Below are 25,585 nucleotides of genomic sequence, written 5' to 3'. Positions count from 1 at the left end.
TCAGGGGAAAACATTACAACTTTGTAAATTCAATTTAAGGTAAAAAAAAATGAAAGTGGTCGACAACCGCTCGAAAGTTCTTTGCAGTACTAGGTAACATTTTGAGAAATTGGCCTATCACTTACTACCAATAGGATCCCCAGCCCAAGTTTTTATATTTTTAGAAAGTAGGGAGTCTAGGCCTTCCAATGGAACCCTCGACAGCCAGATTTGTTGGTGCGCTCAAGCGTCATATTTTTCTTAACACAGTCACTGGAGCTAGTACAGCCAACGGTTCGACGTATTTGATGTCTTGTGTGATCGGCCTAGTCGGCCTAGTGTGATCGGCACTACAATCCCCTAAAATTTGAACGAAGTCGACCCCTTGTTACCCGAGATAATCAGGGTGAAAAAAATTTCCAACTGTGAACCACCGATTTTTTTTCAAACAGCTCGAAAACCACGAAAACGACAATACTGAGAGATGCGGGATTTACCTCGTTGAACTTGTAATGAAGCAAGAACTTCATGGGTAACAATACTCTTAAAAAATCCGGATACGTTGAATTTATCATCCATACAAATTGTTCGAAGAATTCGCGATTTCACTCTTAAACTCCTTCCGTCAATCAAATTTCAAACTGACTTCGGCCTCTTATCAAAAGTATTTTCGAACAACATTCGAAATTCGAACACTTTCGTTAAAAAGGTTGTCTGCCGCTGTCATGTGTCATGTGTTTGATGCAAAATGTGATGACATTTCATTTTCGAATTTATTTTTTTTACAAAAAAGTGACGATGGCAATTACAGCCCAAATTGTAGTTTTTATCATTTATTTGCATAACAGACATTAGGTATTGAACACGTTTTACAATTCTGTTTCGATTCCACATCAAAGGAAATATGAAATGGCCAAACAGGCCAATTCAAATGAACACAAACAAGCCTGGCAATCATGTTATTATTGTCCGCTTCAGTCCTTCAAAAATCAAATAGAATTTGTGAGGTTGGTGTGTTTGAACGTTGCATTAACGTTGTTTTTCTCCAATGAAAATTACGCACATATGGTAGTGGATGAAGGTCGGCCTGAATTAACGAAATGAATTTAATGTTGTAGACATCTACGAGAACGACACTGTACGCAAGAAGGTGGATCGTACGTATGCCGATACGGCTATAATGGAGTTTGTGCCTCGCTACCTATGGACGGTGTCAATGATCGAGACTACGAGAGTCATGTGACAAAATATCATGTAAATCAAATCAATAAAGGTCCAGAACAATGGTCAGTATTTTCAGCCTCCCAAAATCTACCGGCAGTCCTCAACGATCCAAGCCGGGGCAAGCAATCTAATTTATTTACACAGAAATGGGGCGATTCGTTCGTCGAGAAAGTGTCGATTCCTGCTTCGATTCACTTAAATGACGTCACGTACGACGACTTTGAGCCGTACATGAAAAGAATTGGCAAAAGATATCGCCGGCACATGCGATTGAGTCAGATCGGAATGGAACAGCAGACCCAACAACAGTCACCAGCTAGTCATAAATTGCTCAACGAGCTCAACAATGCCAGTCTGAATGACATTCCACAGATATTCACCAAACCGAATTTGGAATTGAATAATGCGGCGACATTCAGCGAAGTGTTTCCCGGTATTGGCAGTGAAGATAAAGAGCGACAGTCGGGACGATTATTGCAAGAGAAACTCAGCCATTATCTGGACATTGTTGAGGTACAAATAGCGCGACAAGTGTCGCAGAAATCTTCCGCCTTTTTCCACGCAATGACATCACAGGACACAATTATGGCAATGATGAACGATGCCACCGACAATGTACAATCGCTCCGGCATAAGATTCAACACATTGATGCGACGTTGGTCAAGGATTCGTTGAACATTATCTCAATGGCACGGAATCGATCGCATTACCAAATGGTTCTCGATAAACTGAAGTTAATGGCAACGGTGCATCAAACGCAACCGATGATACAATTGTTGCTGTCCACTCAAGATTATGTGGCAGCCTTGGATCTTATATTCACGACGCAGGAGATAGTTGCTCAAGAACTGGTCGGCATTCACTGTTTCAAACATTTGCCGTCGCAGCTCAAAGAAATGGAACTTTTGATCGATAAAATGCTGACGACCGATTTCGAGAAATATTCGACGGCCGATTTGAATCGACCGCTTTTGGACGTTGAAGAGCATGTCCTCGATGAAGATAAATTGGTTTGCATCATATCGGGTTTGTTGCGTCAGAAGAATTTTTCGTTCGTTGATGCGTACAAGGAGGAGGCCATTTGTACGGTGAAATTGCTGATGAAGCAAATTTTAATTGAAGTCCTAGCCACTAGTGACGCAGAAATATGTTTGACCGGTGCGGGTGAAGAGGGTCAAGCCTTTTCAATTGCCGAATGGATTATAATATTGGACAAGGCGACGATTGTGTTGTGGAAACTGCTTCGTCGCATAAGATCTGCCCTGGATGTGATGCAGCAGATAGCTGATGCTAGTTCCGGTAAATTAAGTGAGAAAATGGATTTCTTCGAATCGGAATCATTTCTGAAGGAGGACGATCATCGGAAACTGGAACAGAAGCTGAAAGACACAATGCATTCCATATGCGACTATTGCCATGAACGATGCTCCAATTTAATTTCCAGTCAAAGTCTAGAGTCAAATGTTGCGACAGCCGAACAGCTACGCAAATTAGTTCAAATCGTCGATGATTTCAGCCATGGTTGTGAAATTCTGTGTGGCACGCCCAGTTTTCCACTTCGAGCAGCTGTGAAATCGCAAGGTTCCAAATACGCTCAAAAGTTCCATTCCGATCGAAAGTCAAAATTGGCACTGCTGTTGGACAGTGAACGATGGAAACAGGCCGATGTGCCGGATGAATATCAAAAAATTATCGATCGCATAGCTGAAGGGGACTTCATGTGGACGAAGAAAGATGAATCTTCACAGGTGCCAGCAGCTGCTGTACTTTTAGTCGACACCGAACCATTCGCATTGGTCGGTGCTGCTCTGATCTTAGTTCAAATTGTCAGCGAATACTGTCGTTGTGCCGCAGAGTTACCAATCATTGCTGGATTATTGTCCCGGCATGTTATCGACATTCTGCGGACGTTCAATTCGCGAAGTTGTCAGTTGGTGCTTGGAGCTGGTGCTCTGCATGTGGCCGGCTTGAAAACAATTACTAGTGGAAATTTGGCTCTGGTGTCGCGAGCGCTGCAGTTGGTTCTATGGCTTCTGCCGCATATTAAATTACATTTTCAAAAATTAGATCTAAACGGAACGACACCAGCATTTACCGGCTACGAAACCGTTGAAAAGGATTACCAGAGTCACATCAATGAAATCGAGAACAAAGTGTTGTCGATCGTTTGCAATCTGGTCAATACACAGCTGTCGACTTGGAACGCAAGGTATATGAACATGATTCAGTCGACATTATCGAATTACTTAAACAAATTTATCTTTCCGTTACAGACCACCAGTACCATCACAGTCATTCCGCAATATTTCCAGACATTTCGTCAAATTGCATGAAGCCATCGCACCCATTTTGCCTGAATCCCAAGTGAACAGTATCTATAGGACCGTACATAAAACATTCAAGGATAAATTGAGAGAACTGTTGCTGAAGAATAACATTGTCAATAATGGTGGTCCGCAGCACGGTGTCGTCACATCCGAGTTGACATTCTACTTGGAAACGTTACGAACATTAAAAGCGTTAACAGCCGATGAATTGATGGACAAATCCATGAATGATATTTGGTTGAAGTGACCAAGTTGTCTGGGATTTTTGTTTGTTTATTTATTAGTGATGAGAGTCGGACACGACTAAAAACCACGAAAATATTGAAGCGTCAAAGTTGAGGAATAAATTATTTCAAAAGATTTTTAAATCGATTTTTTTGGTTTTGTTCATTGTGGACTTCAGGACTGCAGCTGTGCTTTGTGCACAGTGAACTTAAAAATTGAAAATTTCGATAAGATTTCCCGTCAATTGTCACGTTCCAATAAGACTGTCCATTCCAATATGGCATATATTTTCTTGTCCTGTAGAGGCGTCACATTTCTTTTATAGTACTTCAATCTCACTGTACTATTTTTTTGTGTAACAACTTCACATTGAATCTCGAAAAAGAATAGACTCCACAGGATTGAACGCAACAACTAATCCCTCTAGGATTTCACGAAACTCCTGATCGTTGATTTTCATAAAAGAATAAACTCCCTAAGATTGGACTAAATGCATAATCGTTGAATTTCGTTAAAGAATGAACTGTCTAGGATTTAACGAAATTGCCATTGAGATACCCAACTGAGCGTCTTTTTAGCGAGCAATTTCCGAATGTATTAACGGTACAGCGAATGTACGAATACGCGGTCTGCAAATTCGTTTTTTGTTGCATCAATGATCTGAAACATCACTCGCTGCAGTTCTCGGACAATCTTAATTGCTACCAAACAAGGTATTCATACTTGCTGAAGAAACCTAAGATTTCGTCGAACTATGGTAAACGTTGCCTGCTTTATTCTGGTCCGACGCTATTTAATGGCCTTCCGCCAACGATCAGAAATTCACTTACCCTCAATCAATTTTGTCGTTCATTGAAAGCGTATTTACTGACGCGACTCGATTCTAATTAAATTAAATCAGCTGTAAACGAAAATCACGATCGAATAAAGAGCAAATATCACTTCTATCTGTTTAAGAATTTAATATGAAGATTTAAGATACAACCATCACCTCATGGTACTTTTCGCCTTGCTAGCTGTCCTTGTTGTCTAGATTTATATCAACTTTATTAATTTGATTTTATGTTAAGAGTGATATCGCCAAATCTTCAGGTGATTGGGAAACAAGCGGTCTCCGATTTTAATGAGTGATAGCTCGTTGGATTCGTCTTTCAATTCTAGGAAACACGTGTCTTTCACTTTTTCTTAAAAAAATTTGTTTTCTGTGAAAAGCGCTCAAAAGTGAAGACATGCCAGAGGGTACCGAAAACAGTTTTTCGGTAATAACTCAAGAAAAAATTATTTTAAATGGTTGTAATGTTGTACGATTGTCGGCCTTGAAAAGACCTACAGGTAGAGTATACGCACCGCTTGGTGCTAGTTGATCCACTAGAGTTATGACTAGAAATATAGTGAATGTTCGGAGAGTCCGCCTTCTCTGCAGCTTCGATGTACCACGGAACTGAGTATGGGGTGTTGTAGCTGGCCTCACCCACTATCGTTGCACATATAAATGAACCCAGTACTTTTGGCTGCAAGCCTACAGAAGTCTTGAAAAAAAAAGTTGGTGCCAAAATGTACATTGCTTCCTTCTGTCTGAGGGCCCAACTGCCAGAAGAGCATCTGGAACGGTACTTCTTCAATCATTTTTTATTGTCTACTATTCTTTCACCTTATCAATAGAAAAACGCTTCGCTATGTCGCGAATATATCAGATCCACTATTAGTAATATCAAGAGAAAAATCATTAACGTTTTCTCCGAGGATTTTAGTCAAATAAAGTGTTAGCGTATAGCAAATGACCTCAGGACTACGGAACAGTCATTAGTTTTTCAATTGGACCAATATTTGCTACGCGACAGGAGTTTGGAAAACCGTTTGCTCCCACTTGATCGTATCGTTTTTCCAAACTCCTGTCCAATTCAAAAACTAATTACTGTTCCGGACTCCTGAGGTCATTTGCTATACGCTAACACTTTATTTGACTAAAATCCTCCGAGAAAAATTTAATAATTTTTCACAAGAATTACTAACACTGGATATGTTGTAACGACCTATATTCGAGTCAAAGTGAAGCGTATACGGTAAGGGAATAGTAGACGATACAAAATTACTCACGTAGAACCGTTCCAGACGCTGTTCTGGCAGTTGGGCCCTCAGACAGAAGGAAAAAATCTACATTTTGGCACCAACTTTTTTTTCAAGACTTCTGTAGGCTTGTAGCCCAAAAGTACTGGGTTCATTTATATGTGCAACGATAGTGGGTGAGGCCAGCTACAACACCCCATACTCAGTTCCGTGGTACATCGAAGCTGCAGAGAAGGCGGACTCTCCGAACATTCACTATATTTCTAGTCATAACTCTAGTGGATCAACTAGCACCAAGCGGTGCGTATACTCCACCTGTAGGTCTTTTCAAGGCCGACAATCGTACAACATTACAACAATTTAAGATAATTGCCGAAAAACTGTTTTCGGTACCCTCTGACATGTCTTCACTTTTGAGCGCTTTTCGAAGAAAACAATTTTTTTAAAGAAAAAGTGAAAGACACGTGTTTCCTAGAATTGAAAGACGAATCCAACGAGCTATCACTCATTAAAATCGGAGACCGCTTGTTTCCAAAGTTAAAAAAATCACCTGAAGATTTGGCGATATCACTCTTAAACTGTTGTAGCTCCTTAGAATTGTAACGCATACTGGAGCTACGCTGTGTGTTTAATGTAAGAAGTTTTTTCATGGAAATAAATGAAATTGAAATGAAATTGAATTGAACTACTGATCGTTGTGTTTCCTAAAAGCAGAATAGGATTTAACGAAATTCGTGATAGTTGAATTTCATAAAAGAATAAACTCACTAGGATTTAACGAAACTCGTTGAATTTCGTAAAAGAATAGACACCACAGGATTGAACGAAACACCTAATCCTTGTATTTCGTAAAAGAATAGACTCCATAGGATTAAACGAAACGCCTTATCCTCGCATTTCGTAAAAGAATAAACTCCCTATGATTGAACGAAACTCCTTCTCGTTGAATTTCGTAAAAGAATAGACTCCATAGGATTGAGCGAAACACATTATCGTTGCATTTCCTAAAAGGATAAACTCCCTAGGATTTAACGAAACTCCTTATCGTTGAATTTCGTAAAAGGATACACTCCCTATGATTGAACGAAACTCGTTATCGTTGAATTTTGTAAAAGAATAGACTCCATAGGATTGAACGAAACACATTATCGTTGCATTTCCTAAAAGGATAAATTCCCTAGGATTTAACGAAACTCCTTATCGTTGAATTTTGTAAAATAATAGACTCCATAGGATTGAACGAAACACATTATCGTTGCATTTCCTAAAAGGATAAGCTCTCAAGGATTTAACGAAACTCCTTATCGTTGAATTTCGTAAAAGGATAAACTCCCTATGATTGAACGAAACTCCTTATCGTTGAATTTCGTAAAAGAATAGACTCCATAGGATTGAACGAATTTCCTAAAAGGATAAACTCCATGTTGGATTAGATAATTTACACTAATCTAGTATTCGATGTTCGAAGTGTAGTAAGCCTTGCGATCAAATATCTTTTTTCTTTTCACTTTGTTAAGTCGTTTAATAGAAACCAGTTCATAGAAAATCTGCTCTGTCTTTTATTATCTGCCACCGGGAATTCGACGGAAACTAAAACTCCATAGGATTGAACGAAACACATTATCGTTGAATTTCGTAAAACGATTAACTCCATAGGATTAAAAGAAATGCATTATCTTTGAATTTCGTAACACGATAGTCTAGTCCTAGAATTGGACGAAACTTTTTTTTGTTGAATTTCGTAAAAGCATAGACTCCATAGGATTGAACGAAACGTTTTATCGTAACAGGATATTTCATCATTAAATTAACTGAAAAAAACATTAATTTTGCTGCTTCGAAAAAATAAATTAAAAGGACACAAACCCTTTCCAATATACCCAATGTTCGAATACACGACCACCAATCAAATGGGGGTAATTTCGTTTCATGTGTTTACTCCACTCGTTTCCATGGTAGCAAATATTTAGCGCATCAAAACATTCGAGTATGGAAACCCTACTAGTACAACGAATGTATCCTATCAGTGAAATGCAAGTGAATCGTCAAGTGTTAAATTCACCATTTCACCGCAAAAATGATTGACCCATCAGCGTTGAAAGGAAGCATCCAGGACATTGCGATTAAAGTCACGGAAGAGCAATTGATAAATCGGAACATGTCTAACGATTTGAAGGAAAAGACGATTTTCGTATTGGGTAGCAAGAGTGTTGTGAGTGCCACTTTCCTCGACGGCAAGACGACCGAAATATTTTCAATCATTTCGTTCAATACAGGGAAAGACGTCCATAATAAACAATTTTTTGGATCGCGATGATCCGGTCAAGCCAACATTGGCTTTAGAATATTCGTTTGGACGTCGCTCCGGTTCCGGCGGACAATCGGTACAAAAACACATTTGCAATGTGTGGGAGCTGGGAAGTCTGGTGAATTCGCATCATTTAATGGAAATTCCGATAAAGTCGCATGGATTCGAGCATTTGAACGTTGTGATTGTTGTCGATTTGTCGCAGCCGGAACGATTGTGGAAAGATTTGGAAGAGTCACTGAATGGTTTGAAGCAGGCAATAGCGGTGAATGAACGCGGTGAAAATCTGGAAGAGTTGACACAGAAAATGAAGCAAATGATCGGCATTGATCATCCGGATCGGCATACGTTGGATGTTTTTCCATTTCCTGTCATGATCGTCGGCGGAAAATACGATCAGTTCCAAAATATGGGTAATTTGAGCTGTAGCAAATTTCGACCGGATCCCGAAGTAGTTTTTCAGGTTCGACCCAAGCTTGATCGGAACCTGAAATAGTCAATTTTGGGTTGAAATCCGGTTGGGCCAACTTGAATTGAAACCGGCTTACCCGATCCGAGCTTTACATCTAACCATATTTTTTTCTAGATCCCGAAATCAAGAAACACGTCTGTCGATGTCTCCGATCGGTCGCACACACGATCGGTGCCTCACTACTCTACTACTCATCTAGCCTATCACAACTATCCAAAATTCTTCGTGATTCAATGAACCATTTCGGATTCGGCAGTCCGTCGAACCCATTCCGTACAACCGCAACCGATTACAATGGACCAATAATTGTGTGGCACGGTCAGGACTCTTGGAAAGACATTGGCGTTACACCGTCGAATTCCGAACGCATTGGAATGAATTACAGTACGCATATACCGCAAAAAGATGTCGAATCGGGTGAAATTTCATTTGACGATCCAGCGATGGATCCAGCATTCAGAGAACCGGCCATCGACGAACTGCGGGCGCAAAAGGATGAAGAACTTTTACGGTACATTCGTGACACAGAGATTCGATCGAAATTTGAAATTGTGAAAACATTTTAATCGGATGTTGGATCATCTGTTAACTTACAACGACCGTCAACGATAGAATGATGCAAATGAGGAATCTGAGAATGTTGTCTTAAAATAGTAGAAGTAGCGACAGACAAGATTTATTTTTGAATTTGTGTGAATAAGCCACTCGTCCCAATAAACCGTTTTGTAGTAAAGTTGTTTTGCGTTGCTTTAATTTAGCTATGGAAGGGACAGGTTCGTTAAAAGTAGTTTACTGGAGGAGAAACCATCTTACACTGTAGCAAAAAAGCTGGAGAAAATGACGGAAAGTTCCAAGAATTCTTTTCTTTCCAGACATTGTATGTACCTCTCAAGAATCAGATAGGATGCTCCAGGATGCAGAGGTCTGTGATCGTGAAAACGTTTCGGCGAATTTTTATTATTTTCGCGATTTTTCACGATTTTCATGAAATCGCGAAAATTTGTGAAAAATCGTCCGATACATCCGCTTGTTTCCACGATATAACAGGCTCTGTAAGGATGAATTGCCCTCGGTGGCATCCTGAAGGATGAGTTGTCTCGGTTCATTATTTTTTGTACACATTAAGTCCGTTTTGTACAAATTAAGTCCGTTTTGTACACAAAAAGTCTGTTTTGTACACATTAAGTCCGCCTTGTACACAAAAAATACGATTTCATACACAACAAAATCAGGCTTTGTACACAAAAAATCAGGTTTTGTACACAAAAAATCAGATTTTGTACACAAAAAATCAGATTTTGTACACAAAAAATCAGATTTTGTGCACAAAAAATCCGATTTTGTACAGAAAATATCAGATTATGTACACAAATAATAAGAAATACAGTTATTTTTTTGTGATGGGAAGGGGGCTCTGCCCCCTCGCCTGCGGCGGGCTTTTCCTTACGCCCTGCAGGCGGCCTGAAGTGCATGGGGCTCTGCCCCAAACTCCGCTAGGGGATCCGCCCCTTAGACCCCGCAAGGGGGCTGTACCCCCTTAACCCCCATCGCGGGGGCTGCCGCCCCTCGACCCCGCTTTTTTTAAAATTAAATTCATGGCCTGCGGCGCTGCTTCTTCCGGTGACCTACTACTTTCACTTTTTTCTGCATTCAACAAAACATAACACCTACCACCTCCATCATGTTTTACTAATTATTAGTAAACATTCATAACAATTAATCTTTGAATAATTGTAAGTATGCTAAACGAGATCATGCGAGATTTGCGTGTAATCTCGCATGATCTCGTTTAGCGCACAATCAGGAGTTTCAAAATAGAAATTTGTCTGTAGTTTGTATCTTCCGGATTCTGTAACCTTCGAATTCTTCATTTAAAAATTTACCATGACACGGTTTTGTATATGTGGCAATGTATAGTTCGTTGTGGCTTCGTTTGAAGGTTTTTAGCATTAAAACACCACGCTTGCTACTGCGGGTTGGTGAGTATGAAAGCTTTACTTTGCTCGCCCCTGGTAATCCCCGAGCTCTGACCCGCACATTTCTGCACGTTCCGGGACCACAGTGTCTATCAAAGTGCACAGTGCCCGACGGGGTAGTGTTACTCTTTTTGAACATTCTTTTCCATAAAGCTTTGTCCATTCTTTTGAACCTATCTGAGCAAAAGGTTATTGGCGTCTTTAAAGAACGTCCTTCTAAAGCTTAACCTAGTAGCTAATAAGAATTCTGGGATCGTTCTATCCTTGGGCTTCCTGATCGTGTTGTTTCGCCTCAACGTTGGTCCCTTAAATAGTGTCACCCTGCCGAGGTGTAAGGCAGGGTAGAACCGGGCGCCGGCGCCAGCCGCGCCGATAGCCGCCGAAAAAAGAGCTGAAAACGATGTCGCCGCCGCCGAATAGTATAAATCGGCTAGCCGATCAGCGCCGCCGCCGATAACATTCGAAACACTACGCCGCCGCCGCCGCCGGTTGTTTTTTTTATTACTTTTCGGCGCAATTTGCCAATGTTTCTATTTCATTTTCTAATCAAAACTATTTGTGAAATATTTCTCTAAAAAATATTTTTTTAAATGCTTTTGAAAGTTTTCAACGACTTTTTTGAGTTTTTGTACGTTTTTCAATTGTAAAACTTTTATTAAATATTGGAAACATTATGAAAAATAGTTGCCAAATATAAGGTCCGTCAAATGAATGTTAGGAGCTTCTTTCATTCATACACCACCCACTTGGATTCTTAAAACTCCATTTGGATGTGTTTCTGTATCCCATGTGTCAAATGAGAGAGTTAATACTTGGAAATTTTATATGCTATCCCTGCTTAAGGTTTTTAATTTCGCTTGCAAATTACTCGTAGCATATCCCTCTATCATTTTCAATAAAAATATCCCATGTTCACGATTTTATTTGCCAATTTATCTTTAATTTGAGGATGACTTATTCGGTAGCACTATTTTAGTTTTGTGTAAAAGCAAAATAAAATGATCGAGTCTGGTTTTTGACAATTGAATTTTAATTAAAAAATGATAAACGCATGCGATTTTTAATTTGTACACCTTCCACAGTCCACAATGTTATTTAAGTTGTGGATCGTGGAATGTGTACAAATGTAAAAGCGCAGCACTTTAGCAAAAGTTGTCAATCAAACCAAATATAAACGGCGGAAAAAGATTGTTTTATAGTACACTGTTGTATGCGAATAGATGAAGATTGGTTCATGTTGTTTGTGTAATAATATACAGATGGAAACACTGCTTAGGGGGTAAAAAATTTCAGTTTTAGTATGTTGCTCAGTCTGCATTGCTTGATGTTTTGTGCAAGGCAGAGAAATGATAAGTTAGTACGCCTGTGGCGAGATAGAAGGAACATTGGAATGACAGTTGGCTTCTATGGAAGAGAATGTGAGAGAGTTCCATACAAATTCTCTCACATTCTCTCCCATAGAAGCCAGCTGTCATTCCAATGTTCCTTCTACCTCGCCACAGGCGTACCAACTTATCATTTCTCTGGTGCAAGGTAGATTATATCAGTAGGGCTCAAAAATCGATTTGCCATTTTCTGCTAAAACAAACAGCGTAACCCCTGTATTTTCAAAATCTTCAATTTGAAATGAATGTTTGGCAATATGTAAAAAACAAAAATCAAAACCACCTGAGCGGTGGCCATCCGTGGACAATGCGAAAACAAATTCCTTCATCTATCTACAATTCCTGCATTAGGCTTATCTAGAAACATTAACACCAACCAAAATGTAGTTCTCAGCCGGTTCTCAGCCGATAGCGCCGCCGCCGCCGATATATAATTTGACTTACGCCGCCGCCGAGTTTTGAAGAATCGGCTAAGCCGATTTCAGCCGCCGCCGATATTCTAGAAAAAAATTGCAGCCGCCGCCGAAAAATATAGACCGGCGCCCGGGTCTAAGGCAGGGTGACACTATTTCACCGAAATTATTCACGGCGATTCTGCAGTGTTTTTAGGAAGTTAAACTGGAGTAAAATGGGAATAAAGATAAATGGAGAGTACCTGAGCAATCTCCGCTTCGCTGATGACATTGTACCGATAGCAGCGAATCTAGGTCAGGCTCAGCTTATGCTACAACAGTTAAGTGAAGAGGCAAGCAAAGTTGGCCTCAAGATGAACTTATCGAAAACAAAAGTCATGACCAACATCGGGGACGATAGAGAAATCAAAATTGGTGACACTGTCGTTGAACGAGTCGACAGCTATGTATATCTAGGACATAAAATGAAGTTAGGTCTGGACAACCAAACTGCAGAAATAAGACGTAGGATTGGTCTTGCATGGGCAGCGTTCGGAAAATTCAGACTAATTTTCAAAAGCAAAATGAATAATAGTCTGAAACGCAAAGTTTTCGACACTTGTGTCCTTCCAGTGCTCACTTATGGAGCGGAAACGTTAACTTTAACGAAAGCATCCGAAGATAAATTGAGAGTGACACAAAGAGCCATGGAACGGAGTATGCTTGGAATAACACTCAGAGACAGAATGACGAATCAATGGATTCGACAACAAACCAGGGTCGTTGATGTCATGGAAAGAATCTTGGAAAGAATAGCATCTCTGAAATGGAGCTGGGCGGGACATATTGCAAGAAGGACAGACGAACGTTGGACCAAAAAGATCATCAACTGGCGACCAGTTAGACCACCAGAGAGATGGACAAACGGAATTAAGAATATTGCAGGTACAAACTGGCAGCAAATGGCAATGGATCGTACGAAATGGAAAGAAGTTGGAGAGGCCTACATCCAGCAGTGGATAGAAACAGGCTGAAAAAGAAGAAGAAAGAAGAAGAAGGTTTTGTATGCTAAACAATTTTAATAGTAAAATATATAAGTTAGCGTATTCAAGTGATTCATATAATCGAAATCGTCGTCAGTGAACAAATTTTATTCGCAATTATGAATTTTGCCTATGTTGTAATAGTTATTTATGACATTATGACATAATTAGGCACTAGATGTGTAATTGGAATACGAGACCGCAGTTCAAGTGTCATAAAGCACGTCGCTTTTTAATGCCTGCGGCGCCATTCCACTACTATCAAAACATAACAAAGTAACTTCATTCAATTATGCGGCAACAATTATCAGAAATTTCTTTTTGTATCAGGGGGCGGCAGCCCCCTGGACCCCCGCTTTCTTTTAATGCCTGCGGCGCAACGCACTGCTCCTAGCATGAACATAAGAAATATTTGGAGGCTGATGAAGTCACAGTAGGCACTGCGTTTCTTTCGTGAAGATAGGTGACTTGTTTTAGTTGTGTGAGTTCAAACACACAATACAATCAATCTTAAGCGGTAGCTCTCATCACAAAAGCCTCCAAATTCGACGTTTGTCAAAGTAGTGTTCATGCTAGGAGCAGTGCGTTGCTGCGGCGCCATTCCACTACTATCAAAACATAACAAAGTAACTTCATTCAATTATGCGGCAACAATAATCAGAAATTTCTTTTTGTGTACAAGGCGGACTAAATGTGTACAAAAGAGACTTTTTGTGTACAAAACGGACTTAATGTGTACAAAAAAAATTAAACCAGTTGTCTCTATTATAAGACGTAATAAATTTTAAATTTTTTAGGGAGGCGCGGAAAACAAGATAAAAGTAGGAAAATATGCAGTTCTCCCGACATTTTCTTCAAGCTCTTCAAAAGTGGCAGACAGAGAAAGTAGTGCCCCAGAGCGATGACTTATAGAAACAAAATAATTTTGTGCTCGTCCTCAGCTACTTCGGTCAAGGCAGTCGAAGCGCGGCGTTTCAGACTCGGTTTCAGACCATTTTCAGCAAACGAAAAGCAGAAGAAATGAAATTATTTCGTTTCAAGCGCTGGAAGATACACATACATCTACATTTCCATCAGCTTATTGCTGTTAAATGATCTAAAACGTAACTCATGCTTCTTTTTATATGAATTAGTTCAATTTTTAAAACGTGAACACCTAGATTGTCCAACGATTGTTCAAACTCATTAAAAGACCGAAGAAACTTACTGTTCAAACTCATAATTTTTGAATGCTCACAATTTATCACCGTACCTACTCAGGTTCAGATTCGAATCATAACCGTAGGATGGGTATGATTATGTTCGGCTGAGCATGGTGTGAACAGTAAAATTACCAAAATGCAGCTGTCCTGACTGACAAATTATAAATCATCAAAATTGATTTTAATTTTATTTTGAATTTTAATGACCGTTACAACAATTAAGATTTTCATAATTTCATTTCATTTTTTTTCATCTACAAGAAACAGAACCTTTAATAATCCAGATCTTCAGGACTCGGACCAGCCAGTGCCAAAACCTTAACCGACGTTTCGTCACGAAAGTTATTTGGAGCCTCGCAGCTAGTGTCCGTTGTTGAGCAGGTCTTTCGGATCGGAAAACACAATCAGAATTGATTCAGAATAAATCTCCATGAAACTCAAACTTACCTGACAATGACATCCAATAGCTTCCATATATTCATAGCGTCTGGTCTCCGCACTGGCTTGTGGATGACAATTTCTCAACATTGCCACAGCCTTCGAACGTCCGGCGTGCATGCAAACTGGATGATATGATCGTTTGTACGGAAATTTCCAATCAGAAATCTCATTTGAATCGCACCGTCCGAAGCACGACCATACGCTCACGTGATCCCAACATTCTCGGCCTAAAAAATCGGTAAAGTTTTACCAACCGGAAGGTGCGTGTACCCAGTACGTACCATTTGAGTCACTTTGAGTGATGCGGTAAGTGTAAAGACGCATATTGCAGCCAAGTCCTGCTTCAGTCGGTCGTTGTAAATCAGCAACATTTTGATGAGATGATTTGATGGAGGATGCCAATACTATCATGATTATTGCAGTTAGCCTATGGGAGAAGAAAGTGGTTTTTCGATCATTAAATGAGATCCGATTTTGACTTAAATAGAATTCATTTCGAGTCAATGATCTGGTATTTGAATCACGGGTGTCAGACGGCAAGTATATCACGAGCTTAATGCTTGAGTATGTCCAACCAACGCACTATGAACAATCACCAGAACCAAAGGCTCTGTACATTTTTTTAACGGTCAAAAGGCCTCTTATTTTGGGCCCGCAATGGTATTATACCAACATAAAAAAAAAATCCTAAGAAAAATTCTGACTACTGCGTGGACTAGTCATTATTTCAAGCAAGGTTTTGAACCTTGATTTCAAGTCTGTATTGGTGATGTTAAGACTAATGAAGAAGTAGATTTTTTGTGAAAACGAAAAGAACAGGTTTTATTAACTGTCATTTGGCCTCTCATTTTGTATTGAACGTCCGTAACGCAGTGGCTTATATCAACATAAAAGACTGAATTTATACGAGAATTAATCAAATTCGGTTCTTTTGCCTGTTCTTGAAGTGCGTTGGTTTGTTACTTCTTTTGATCGAGGCAATTTGAAAAGCTTCACACATCTACTACTCTATTAGTTTTAACATCAACACATTTATTTAACTAAGACCTATTCGATCACAAATTCAACGTTACTATCGATGTATCATCTACCGATTACGAATTAACAGACACTTCGAAATGGGATACGACAACGTTCACAATCAATGCTCAATCAAACGCTTAATTTTCTATCAGTTTCAAATGTGAACCACTTTCCCCGTATAACTGTGTTTGTGCATAGAAAATTCATAATTCAATTTCCAAAATTACATTTCAGTACTCATTTTAACTTCCACAGCGCCGTGTCCCGCAATGAACCGATATTCAGTTTATATATTCAGAAGGAGAGTGCCGGAATTCAATCAAAGTTAATTTGTACATTAGATATTTATCACTCCTATCATGACGGTGTCTTTATAGGAAGTGTTCAATACTGTGCACAGGTTTGACGTTTTTATTCGCTAGAACCTTAAAATTATTATCATTCCGGCGCATTGATATATAAATGTTATCGATGGATGTTTGCCCGTTTCTGGATGGCACTGGCACTGGCACATGTATATGGCGCAAGTACTTTTGCTCCGCCCAAATGATTTTGTCCTTTAAAAAATCAAACATGTTCCGCTTCGAATGTTCGGTGGAAAGTTTTTTTTCTCGAAAAGCCAGCAATAAAAGTTAAATGGTGCACATGTAGATCGTCACCGGAGATTTAAATTTTCATAGTTTTTTCTCGTTGTATGAACAACAAAATCCTCAGATTATTTTTAATCCGTAAATTCAAATTCAAAATTGTTTTGTTGTTGTAATTATGAGGAAAAAAAAAATTTTTTTTCCAGCAATGTAATGAAAATGCAAAATATCTCGATGTAAATTTAGACAAATTAGATAGGAAGACTAAGACGTTTACTGGGTGTTTGGCGTTTAGAATTTCCAAATCGTTAAACTTAATGATCTGAACGAAATTTTTAAATAAAATTCAGATTTTTATGCAAAAGATATTATGAGAGAAAATATGGAAAATATGTAACGCTATTTTTTGTCAATACAAGGAGTAGAAGAAATCAGCGTTGATGCAAGCAAAAATGAGATATATTTTGAATTATATCATCTTGAAGGACGTTTGAAATTCCGTCCACGAGCCACTTGAAGTAGTTGAAAGAACGGACCCGAGTAGAAATATTTTTCGAGTTGAGATGTCTCAAATCCTCACACATTTTAATATGGGAGTGACATATCTGATTTCGACAGATATAGACATGTTTGAGACATTTGTAGCGCTTCTGTAGCGCTGAGGACTCGTGAGACATGTGTGATATTGAGACTTTTATGAGACATGAGGACTTGAGTGAGACTTTTTTTAGTTTTCTAGTGAGACATTCAAGACGTTTTGAGACTTTATCGAGACTTTTGTGAGCCACTGAGGACATTGTGAGACATTGAGGACTTCTCGTGAGACTTAGAAGAGAGTTTTGTGAGACATTGAGGACATTATGAGACTTATAAGAGGGTCTTGTGAGACATTGAGGACTTCTCGTGAGACATCGAGGGCGTTGTGAGACTTAGAAGATAGTTTTGTGAGACATTGAGGACTGGTGAGACATTGAGGACTTGTGAGATATTCAGGCCTGGTGAGACATTGAGGACTGGTGAGACATTGAGGCCTGGTGAGACATTTAGGCCTGGTGAGACATTGAGGACTGGTGAGACATTGAGGCCTGGTGAGACATTGAGGACTTGTGAGATATTCAGGCCTGGTGAGGCATTGAGGCCTGGTGAGACATTGAGGACTGGTGAGATATTTAGGACTGGTGAGACATTGAGGACTGGTGAGACATTGAGGCCTGGTGAGACATTGAGGACTGGTGAGACATTGAGGCCTGGTGAGACATTGAGGACTTTGTGAGTGTTTTTTAATCGAAAAAAAAGATATGAGAAATTTTTGCCTACTTTCTTACTAAGTCCTCAATGTCTCACCAGTCCTCAATGTCTCACCAGTCCTCAATGTCTCACCAGTCCTCAATGTCTCACCAGTCCTCAATGTCTCACCAGTCCTCAATATCTCACCAGTCCTCAATGCCTCACCAGTCCTCAATGCCTCACCAGTCCTGAATGCCTCACCAATTCTCAATGTCTCACTAGTCCTCAATGTATTATTCTCACTGATACTTTTCTGCCTACATCCTTCCTCACTGAGTCTTCATTGCCTTCATTTCGTTTTCGTTATTCTCACTTAGATTATTGCGTTCGTTATCATCTTCATATTTTATGCAGAGATGGCAGCACCCTTCATTTTTGTTTATAATTCGCTAATCTGAAATGAGAAATTTGTAATTTTTTTTATTTGAAAATTTTGATGATTTTGATGATGCCCAAACAGGTGCACACGTGAGTTTTCATGCAGAGGGCCGGAAGCCCGAGAAAATTCGAAAAATTGCCCTCATTTTCGGCCCCGAAGCATGAAAATGACTATTTCTTAGTTAGTGTAATGAAATAGTCATGTGACGCCTCTACAGGCCAACCGACTAGGCGAATAGTATATTACTTCCGAGGTTCCAAGTTGTTTATTTGATAAGTGGGGTGTTACAGCCCGACCCGAAGGGGATATTTGTCAAATAACAACTTGGAACCTCGTAAGTACAATGCTTTACGTGATTAGGCAATGTAAATGAAAATGAAACATGCCGTAACACGTAATAGTTATTTAGTCCATAGGACTTAGTGATTATAAATCTTTTTCATGCTTCGGGGCCGAAAATGAGGGCAATTTTTCGAATTTTCTCGGGTTTCCGGCCCTCTGCATGAAAACTTACATGTGCACCTGTTTGGGACGGTTGATTTAAGGCACTTTCGCTTGTAAGCCTCACTTCGTTCGGCCTACAATCCGCGAAATTGCCTAAAATCAATCGTCCAAAACAGGTACACAAATAACCATTACTTCATTCAGCCTACGTATCCCTTTCAAAAAGGGTTAGATTACCTTTTCGCAGACTGCAAGGTTTTAAATAGGTTGAAACTAACTCTTTCACTTCATTAATATGTCATACACGGCTATTCATCTGTTATCGATAACGATGACAAAAATAATGCCAAGCTATGGGTAACATGGTTCTTCATGTTAAAAAAATTGAAGTACAAGATTTGAAATCAATATATGTACCAAGGCAGCTCTCTAGCAATATCAAACCAATTGTTTACAAAATTAGGAGCCCAAAACTCGTACCTCCTACTTGGCCTCCTAATTTTGTAAACAATTGGTGTGATATTGCTAGAGAGCTGCTTTGGATGAACCGATTAAAAATACTTCAATCGATGAAAGTAATAGGCCTGTCGACTATGATCACTTTTGCTTGAAGTGCGTTGCTATAAGTCAACATTAGACATAATGCTTATTTTCGTCGTTGCTACCGATAACAGACGACATAGCAGACTCTATCAAGTTTAGACAACCCTGACAGAAATGCAGAACTTCGAAAATTATTCATCAAATTCAGATTCTAACCTTATCGGCGAACGATTTCAATTCCTGTGCGTGTTTCGTCCGTTGTTCCACGTATTGTCTTTTGTAGAACTCTTTTTTTTGTTTCAATTTTATTTTTTAATGAAAATCGTTTAGCGGAGTAATCATTGTAACATTGTGGTAAGCCGCTGCTGTGTACAATCGCATAATTTCGTCATTCATTCATGGAAACAATAAATTAATCTTCAGACAGGAGCTTGGTTAAAAATGGCTGGTGAAAATCTTCGACCAGAAACGTTCGTCAACTTTCAATACTCAATACTGGGTGATGTACTGACAATACGACTGCAATCACGGATTACGCTAGAAGAGCTTAATGAGGGACCAATTACGATCCAATTCGAAACGGATTTTTTGGGAGATCCTCTGCGCCTGCAAATCACAATTACACACAATCGTCAAACGAACCAAATTGAAGCATACCTTCAAGTAAGGGAGTCTCCACGCAGAAGTTTACCGTTTACGATCAGATATTGGATATGGCCGTTACAAAATGTACAACAAAGTCGTCCGCAAGAATTCACCTACTTGTATGGAGTAGAAGAACGATCCGCAATAAATCCGTTTTGTCGAGCCCCACTCATTGTGCAATATTTGGCACCTAATAACAAAGCGAAAGGGCAACGCAGGACCAGATTTATCGCGTTTTGTTCCGAAATTGTGGTCAGAGCTGAGCACAACACCAAAACTGCACTGGAAGACTATCTGCCTGTCATGTTCGTCCCAAGTAAAGAACGGGGCTCGGATTCGAACAAGTGTGATCGCTCGGATTCGGAGAAGTGTGATCATGTTATACTCATTGGGGATCAAGCGATCGGGGCGCATAGGAGACATTTGGTTCACAGCGGATTCTTTCGGAGAGAATTTCATAGAATTCCTGCTGTTAACCTGACTATAATCACAACAATCAGCTTAGAAGTTCTGTACGACCTATTACGCTTTATGTACGCTTTAGTAATCCATCCAACGAGGCTACAATCAGAAGACCTTCTTGAAGCTGCACGAGAGTTTGAGATGGGTATATTGATCAATATCTGCGAATCAGCTCGTAATATGCAACCACAAGGAGTTGCAACCGGATCGTCGTCCATAAAAAAAGTCGAAAAAGCAACCACCGCCGCGAAGAAAGTTATAGCTAAAATCACAAACAGCCAAGAATGGAGTGACACCCTCAAGATATGTACGGACTTCTTTGAACCCATTGTCCAGAACCCAATCGGATACATTCGTGACAGAGTTGTCATTCCCGACTTTCTGTCAGGCTTGCACGGTAATGATCAGACTGGTGATTCAACGACAAATCCTCAGCCGAGCAGTTCCGCAGACGCAGATGATTTCGATGGCGATGATTTAAGACCAATGCAACGTAAGCGTTCTTCGCCGGTTCAACGACGTCGACCATCCATTGTGTCAAGGTCTTCATCTGCTTCCAGTGGCGTCCGATCACTGGATGGTTCTCATATCCGAAAAGGTATGGTAGATAAATTACTGGCTGAATCGTTATTTAAATCTAGTTTCGGTTTAGCAGAAGCTGATGCTAGCAACGCACCCCGTAAAATCATCGCAAGCAGTACATCTGGTTCAAGCAACCAGCTGTCGATGTCTCGTTTCCATCCGGGTAACCGAGAACGTATGGCCACAGAATCGACATTGAGTACGGAATCTCCTAAAGAAACCCGTTCGTATGCCAGTGAGTCAGTCATGTGCGCGACTGCAGAAATTTCAACGGATGAAAGTTATGCAAGGCGGCAAATGCAAGCAGGACAAGTAATGAATCAAAATTTCGTCTTCGGAATGATCCGAGATGCTGAGGGAAATGTTCCAAATCATCTACAAATTGATTATGACTATTCCATGGCTAATTCGGGATCACAGTCACTGGACGACATTGCGTCGATCACTGAAGAAACTTCAATCGATGATCCATCGTCTCGAGGAGGTCAAGGTCCTGACTGTCAGCGAGATCGTATGCGTTCGGGTTCGCTCAGCGACATTTCATCTATAGCTGAAGACAACGGTAATTTATCTACGCAGTCAAGTCGTTCATCACAGACACGAACGACTCCCAGTTTAGCATATGATTTTTGGGATGGAAAACGAAATCAGCTCGATTTTGTAAAAGAATCGATTAAGTCGCTGGAGGAACTGCCACCAGAGGAAATTCATGCCGACGCACAGCCTCAAAATTTTGTGAAAAGCACTCCAAGTTCAGCAAATGATTTCTGGATCGGAGAACGGGAGCGGTCTATTTATATAAGAGAACCGACGTGTCCAGCGGAAATATTAACCGATGAACTATTACCAGAGTTAGAGGAAATGGATGCTTTGATTGCAGAAGAACTACAGTTACAAAATTATCTGGAACAGTTTAATCAATCAGAGTCATATTCACCATCACCTTCCAATTCAGCATGTGATTTATTTTCAGAAGACCAAGAGCAGTTGAGTTTCATTCGAGAAGTGTCGGCGGCAAAGGAAATGTCATCAGTGGAAGTATTATCGGAGGAGGAGCAACAAAAAATGGACGCTCATATTGCTGAAGATTTGGAATTTCAAAATTATATGGGATGGTTTAAGCCGCTTGTGTCGTATGATTTTTGGCATGGAGAACGGAACCTGCTCGGCTATATAAGAGGACCAAATTTGTCACAACAATTGTCAGAGTTAGACCAACAACGAATGGATGCTCGGATTGTTGAAGAACTGAAATTCGTGAACGATACGCAATCCTTTCATCTACCGCGGCCGTCATGTTCTCGGAACATTCAACCAGAGCTGCCTTTAGGCGGCGGAGTCAAGAGAAAGGATCCAAACAGATCAACGAAGCCAAACGAAAGTGCGTTAGATTCCGAATCGGACGACGCATGGATGCCTCGCAATGTACAACCTATTGTAACGCAACGCAATGGATCTGTACCATCTGTACCCATTGATGACAGTGATATGCCAGCTTTGCTAAGTCTTTCTGCAATAGAATCTGGGCAACCAACTTCGAGTTCATCTCCAACTACGTCACATTCCGAATCGGGAGATGCAGAGACGTCTCACAATGGTCATCATATCGCAACGCACAGCAATGGATCAAAACCCGCTGACGATCATCTAATAGAAGTTTTACCAAGTGATAATGTGGCTCAAGCATCAACGGGTCTTCCTTCAAAAGAATTGGTCGGAACAGCACCCACAAGACAATCTACCAAATCGACAACTCCAAGCTCGTCTTCGATTGCGCTACATGCCCCACCGGATAATGCACCGATGTCTCACAATGGTCATCGTATTGCAACGCACAGCAATGGATCGAGACCCGTTGATGAGCCTATGGAAATTTCACTAAGTGATACTGCTGGCCGATCATCTACAGGTCTTTCTTCAATAGAATCAGTTGGAACAGCAGATTCTCCAAGACAATCTACGGAATCGACAACTTCGAGTTCGTCTTCAACTAAACCGAAAGAAACTAAAGACAACACCAAAGGTTCTGATGACAGTGAGAAGTAGATTAGGCGTGAAACCGATGAGTGTGTCAGTGGTGTAATGGTCCGGGAAACAATTTTGTACAGCTAAAAGTTATTTTTTTTGTCGATTTAAGGGCTCAATTTCGACTGCAATTGTATACGTTTTCTGAATTGCAAAATAAATTTTCAAATTTGTTTATTTTTGACGAGTGTTCAATTCTTCATCTCAGTTTATTCGACTGTAACAAATGGAAGGTGTTTCGCGATTGAATCGATAAATCTGTTACTTCTTTGGTTGCAAAAATTCAACTGTTTGATAAAATCTGTTACTTCATCGAGTTCTAAGAGTAAGTTCGACCAATCAATTAAAACCATTTCTTGAAGTGCTTTTGTTGCTGCTATTTTCAGTCCGAAACTTCGAGAATCATTTTTGTGATTTTTTTGGACACGATTGCATACTTTCAGGGCCTATTTTTGGGAATTTTAATTCTGAAAATTCCAAATAATTCTGAAAAAGATGGAAAATTCCAAATTAAAATTCGCAAAAATAAGCCTTCCATACTGTTAACTGTACCTTTCGCTGTAACTTACTTTTCTAGGAATGAAAGATGAAAAGTTTTCGCGTGATGTGAATAGAGTCAAAGTCTGAGGCAAAGCCGACAAGCGAACTTTTCATTTTGATCCCGAGTTATGTAATGGATTTTACATAATACATGCGTCGAAAACAGTACTTTTCACGTTTCAAGCAGTGCTTTCGACGCTCTCAGCATGTAAAACTTCAATTCATTGTCTCCAGGAGGGCAAGGCACTAACTATCAGAGTGATCTTATGAATTTCGCTGAGCGACATTCCATCTAAAAGTGAAGGCAATTGTAGTTTATTGTCTCAGTTACGAAGAATCGATTAAGTCGCCGGAGAAACTGTCACCAGAGTAACTGCACTACAAGTTCAGCATATGATTTTTGTAGCGAGCAACAAGTGCGAGATATTTATATAAAATCAATTGCATAACTAGTGATGAAAATATGAAAAGTCTCGTTTTGGTGTGATAATTGACCTCAGATCACATCAACGAAATTCACACAAAGTAGAGTTTTGACTTTCATCTTTTTATCCATAGTCATTACAGGATCTTGTGACAACAACGTTTTCTACTATTAATGCATTTTGATCAACCAACATTTCCGATAGCTTTTGTTTGCTGGAAAATTAATAATGAATCGTGTTTAATTTACTCGTTTGATTAGAATAAACTACCTTTAAAAAAATGCCTGCACCGCATTTAGGTCATCTCTTAAGAAGATAAGGCATCACAGTTTTTACATTTTCTTGTTTGAAAATTCCTAATATCCACTGTATCCAAAATACTGGGAAATCAGGAAAATTAAACTTCAAATTCTTGATTGACATTTCATTTCCGATCAGTAAATCAGTTTTATCATCGCGAAATTTCAGCTCTCAGCATACTCGTTTAGTAGTAGCATATGTCTTACAAAAGTCATTTAGAGGTAATAGCATGGCAGATGTAAAATTGTTATTCAAAATCAATCCAGCACGGAAAACTCATATATGCACCCCAGACGAAGAAATCGGGAACAGCTTCACGATTATAGAACATTAGTTGTGTGCTGCATATTGATCTGAGGATCATACAATGCCCGCCTAATGAATATTGTTGTTGTGTGCTGGATATTATTTTTCAGCGTGCAGGTCTTAGCTGTATGCCTGTTTTATAATATAAAATTACGCCATTTTTTTCAATTCAATAAACAACCTAATTTATCGTTTAATAGAAGAAATGGATTTAATTAACTTTATCAATTTTATTTGCGTTAGCAAAAAAAAAACAAAAAAACTTTTTCAAATTATTATTATTATTTGTTATTAGCCGTAGATTTATATTTAAATTCATCATATTAAATTGCTAACAGAATTTTTTTTTTGCTTACGTTTTTTCCGGTCACCCACCCAAGTACGGACCGCGACCATCGATGCTTAACCTCAGTTTCTGACTGCCAACGACTTTACCACTGCTGCTATACTGCTTGCATATAGTGGCAGTCTTATTTCGAACCGTTGTTACTTTGCTTTATGCAGCACACAGGCATATTTATACCTGCATGCTGAATATTGACTAAATGAATAAAGTCGTCCGTACTTAGAATGGGTTATGCAACAACATTTAATTGAATTTATTTTCTATGAAATGTAGTACTTCTCCCCACTAAGCAATGTTATCGGATATTATTATTTTAATTCTGAGCCTGGTTCTGAATTAGAGGTTTTTTCAATCGTTCTACAAAAAAACTGTTCACATTAATAGTGAGCATCTATTACGCGAATTAATAAATTAAGATTGGCTCACCTTGTTTGTGTATATTACGTAGGTGGAAGCACGGGGTTTCAGGGGGTTTCGAACATTTAGTTTTTTCATGTTGCAGTGTCAAATTCTGTCCAAGATGTGACATATTTGCAAGGTATTGGCCTTTTTCACAAAGTATAATCAGCGTAACCTTCGTAAAAAGAATCTTGAATCTGACAAGAGCACGTGTGCGAACGTGTAAAAAACAAATGTTCAAAAACCCCTG

At 39.5% G+C, this 25,585-nt stretch overlaps 4 protein-coding genes across 6 annotated transcripts; 3 read left to right on the top strand and 1 right to left on the bottom strand.

Moving 5' to 3' along the window:
* Nucleotides 1-727: 727 nt before the first annotated feature.
* LOC119081935 (vacuolar protein sorting-associated protein 54) lies at nt 728-23,879 on the top strand. Of its 2 annotated transcripts, XM_037191191.1 has the most exons (5): nt 735-986; nt 1,098-3,413; nt 3,478-3,802; nt 19,974-19,976; nt 23,864-23,879. In XM_037191191.1, the coding sequence occupies exons 1-3, from the start codon at nt 889-891 to the stop codon at nt 3,776-3,778; spliced, it is 2,715 nt and encodes a 904-aa protein (XP_037047086.1). In that variant the 5' UTR covers nt 735-888; the 3' UTR covers nt 3,779-3,802; nt 19,974-19,976; nt 23,864-23,879. The 2 variants fall into 2 exon arrangements, with proteins under 2 accessions (XP_037047085.1, XP_037047086.1); XM_037191190.1 differs by lacking the exons at nt 19,974-19,976; nt 23,864-23,879 and having other exon boundaries at nt 728-986; nt 3,478-3,899.
* LOC119081936 (cytoplasmic dynein 2 light intermediate chain 1) lies at nt 7,798-9,341 on the top strand. The gene is made up of 3 exons (XM_037191192.1): nt 7,798-8,035; nt 8,100-8,544; nt 8,718-9,341. The coding sequence occupies exons 1-3, from the start codon at nt 7,901-7,903 to the stop codon at nt 9,167-9,169; spliced, it is 1,032 nt and encodes a 343-aa protein (XP_037047087.1). The 5' UTR covers nt 7,798-7,900; the 3' UTR covers nt 9,170-9,341.
* On the bottom strand, nt 14,768-16,468 carry LOC119081937 (thyrostimulin beta-5 subunit). Its single transcript, XM_037191193.1, has 4 exons — nt 16,293-16,468; nt 15,324-15,469; nt 15,049-15,269; nt 14,768-14,984 (listed from the first exon to the last, which is right to left on the bottom strand). Exons 1-4 carry the CDS (start codon nt 16,304-16,306, stop codon nt 14,874-14,876), a joined length of 492 nt encoding a protein of 163 aa, XP_037047088.1. The 5' UTR covers nt 16,307-16,468; the 3' UTR covers nt 14,768-14,873.
* LOC119081934 lies at nt 19,500-23,206 on the top strand. Of its 2 annotated transcripts, none has more exons than XM_037191187.1 (3): nt 19,500-19,659; nt 19,729-21,010; nt 21,065-23,206. In XM_037191187.1, exons 2-3 carry the CDS (start codon nt 19,747-19,749, stop codon nt 23,038-23,040), a joined length of 3,240 nt encoding a protein of 1,079 aa, XP_037047082.1. In that variant the 5' UTR covers nt 19,500-19,659; nt 19,729-19,746; the 3' UTR covers nt 23,041-23,206. The 2 variants fall into 2 exon arrangements, with proteins under 2 accessions (XP_037047082.1, XP_037047083.1); XM_037191188.1 differs by having other exon boundaries at nt 19,501-19,659; nt 21,068-23,206.
* Nucleotides 23,880-25,585: the final 1,706 nt, after the last annotated feature.

The sequence above is a fragment of the Bradysia coprophila genome, unplaced genomic scaffold (genome assembly GCF_014529535.1).
Source record: "Bradysia coprophila strain Holo2 unplaced genomic scaffold, BU_Bcop_v1 contig_373, whole genome shotgun sequence".
Classification (NCBI taxonomy): domain Eukaryota; kingdom Metazoa; phylum Arthropoda; class Insecta; order Diptera; family Sciaridae; genus Bradysia; species Bradysia coprophila.
This window is presented reverse-complemented; position numbering and strand designations above follow the sequence as displayed.

What these genes read in the sequence shown, in the direction of transcription:
- LOC119081935 (XM_037191191.1), top strand. Translation starts at nt 889, where the DNA reads ATGGCCAAACAGGCCAATTCAAATGAACACAAACAAGCCTGGCAATCA. An exon ending in AATCAAATAGAATTTGTGAG is followed by an intron (nt 987 to 1,097) that starts GTTGGTGTGTTT and finishes TTAATGTTGTAG; the next exon opens with ACATCTACGAGAACGACACT. An exon ending in CTGTCGACTTGGAACGCAAG is followed by an intron (nt 3,414 to 3,477) that starts GTATATGAACAT and finishes TTTCCGTTACAG; the next exon opens with ACCACCAGTACCATCACAGT.
- LOC119081936 (XM_037191192.1), top strand. Translation starts at nt 7,901, where the DNA reads ATGATTGACCCATCAGCGTTGAAAGGAAGCATCCAGGACATTGCGATT. An exon ending in TATTGGGTAGCAAGAGTGTT is followed by an intron (nt 8,036 to 8,099) that starts GTGAGTGCCACT and finishes CGTTCAATACAG; the next exon opens with GGAAAGACGTCCATAATAAA. An exon ending in CGATCAGTTCCAAAATATGG is followed by an intron (nt 8,545 to 8,717) that starts GTAATTTGAGCT and finishes ATTTTTTTCTAG; the next exon opens with ATCCCGAAATCAAGAAACAC.
- LOC119081937 (XM_037191193.1), bottom strand. An exon ending in CACTCAAAGTGACTCAAATG is followed by an intron (nt 15,270 to 15,323) that starts GTACGTACTGGG and finishes CCGATTTTTTAG; the next exon opens with GCCGAGAATGTTGGGATCAC. An exon ending in CTATTGGATGTCATTGTCAG is followed by an intron (nt 14,985 to 15,048) that starts GTAAGTTTGAGT and finishes CCGATCCGAAAG; the next exon opens with ACCTGCTCAACAACGGACAC.
- LOC119081934 (XM_037191187.1), top strand. Translation starts at nt 19,747, where the DNA reads ATGGCTGGTGAAAATCTTCGACCAGAAACGTTCGTCAACTTTCAATAC. An exon ending in TGGTTCTCATATCCGAAAAG is followed by an intron (nt 21,011 to 21,064) that starts GTATGGTAGATA and finishes GTTTCGGTTTAG; the next exon opens with CAGAAGCTGATGCTAGCAAC.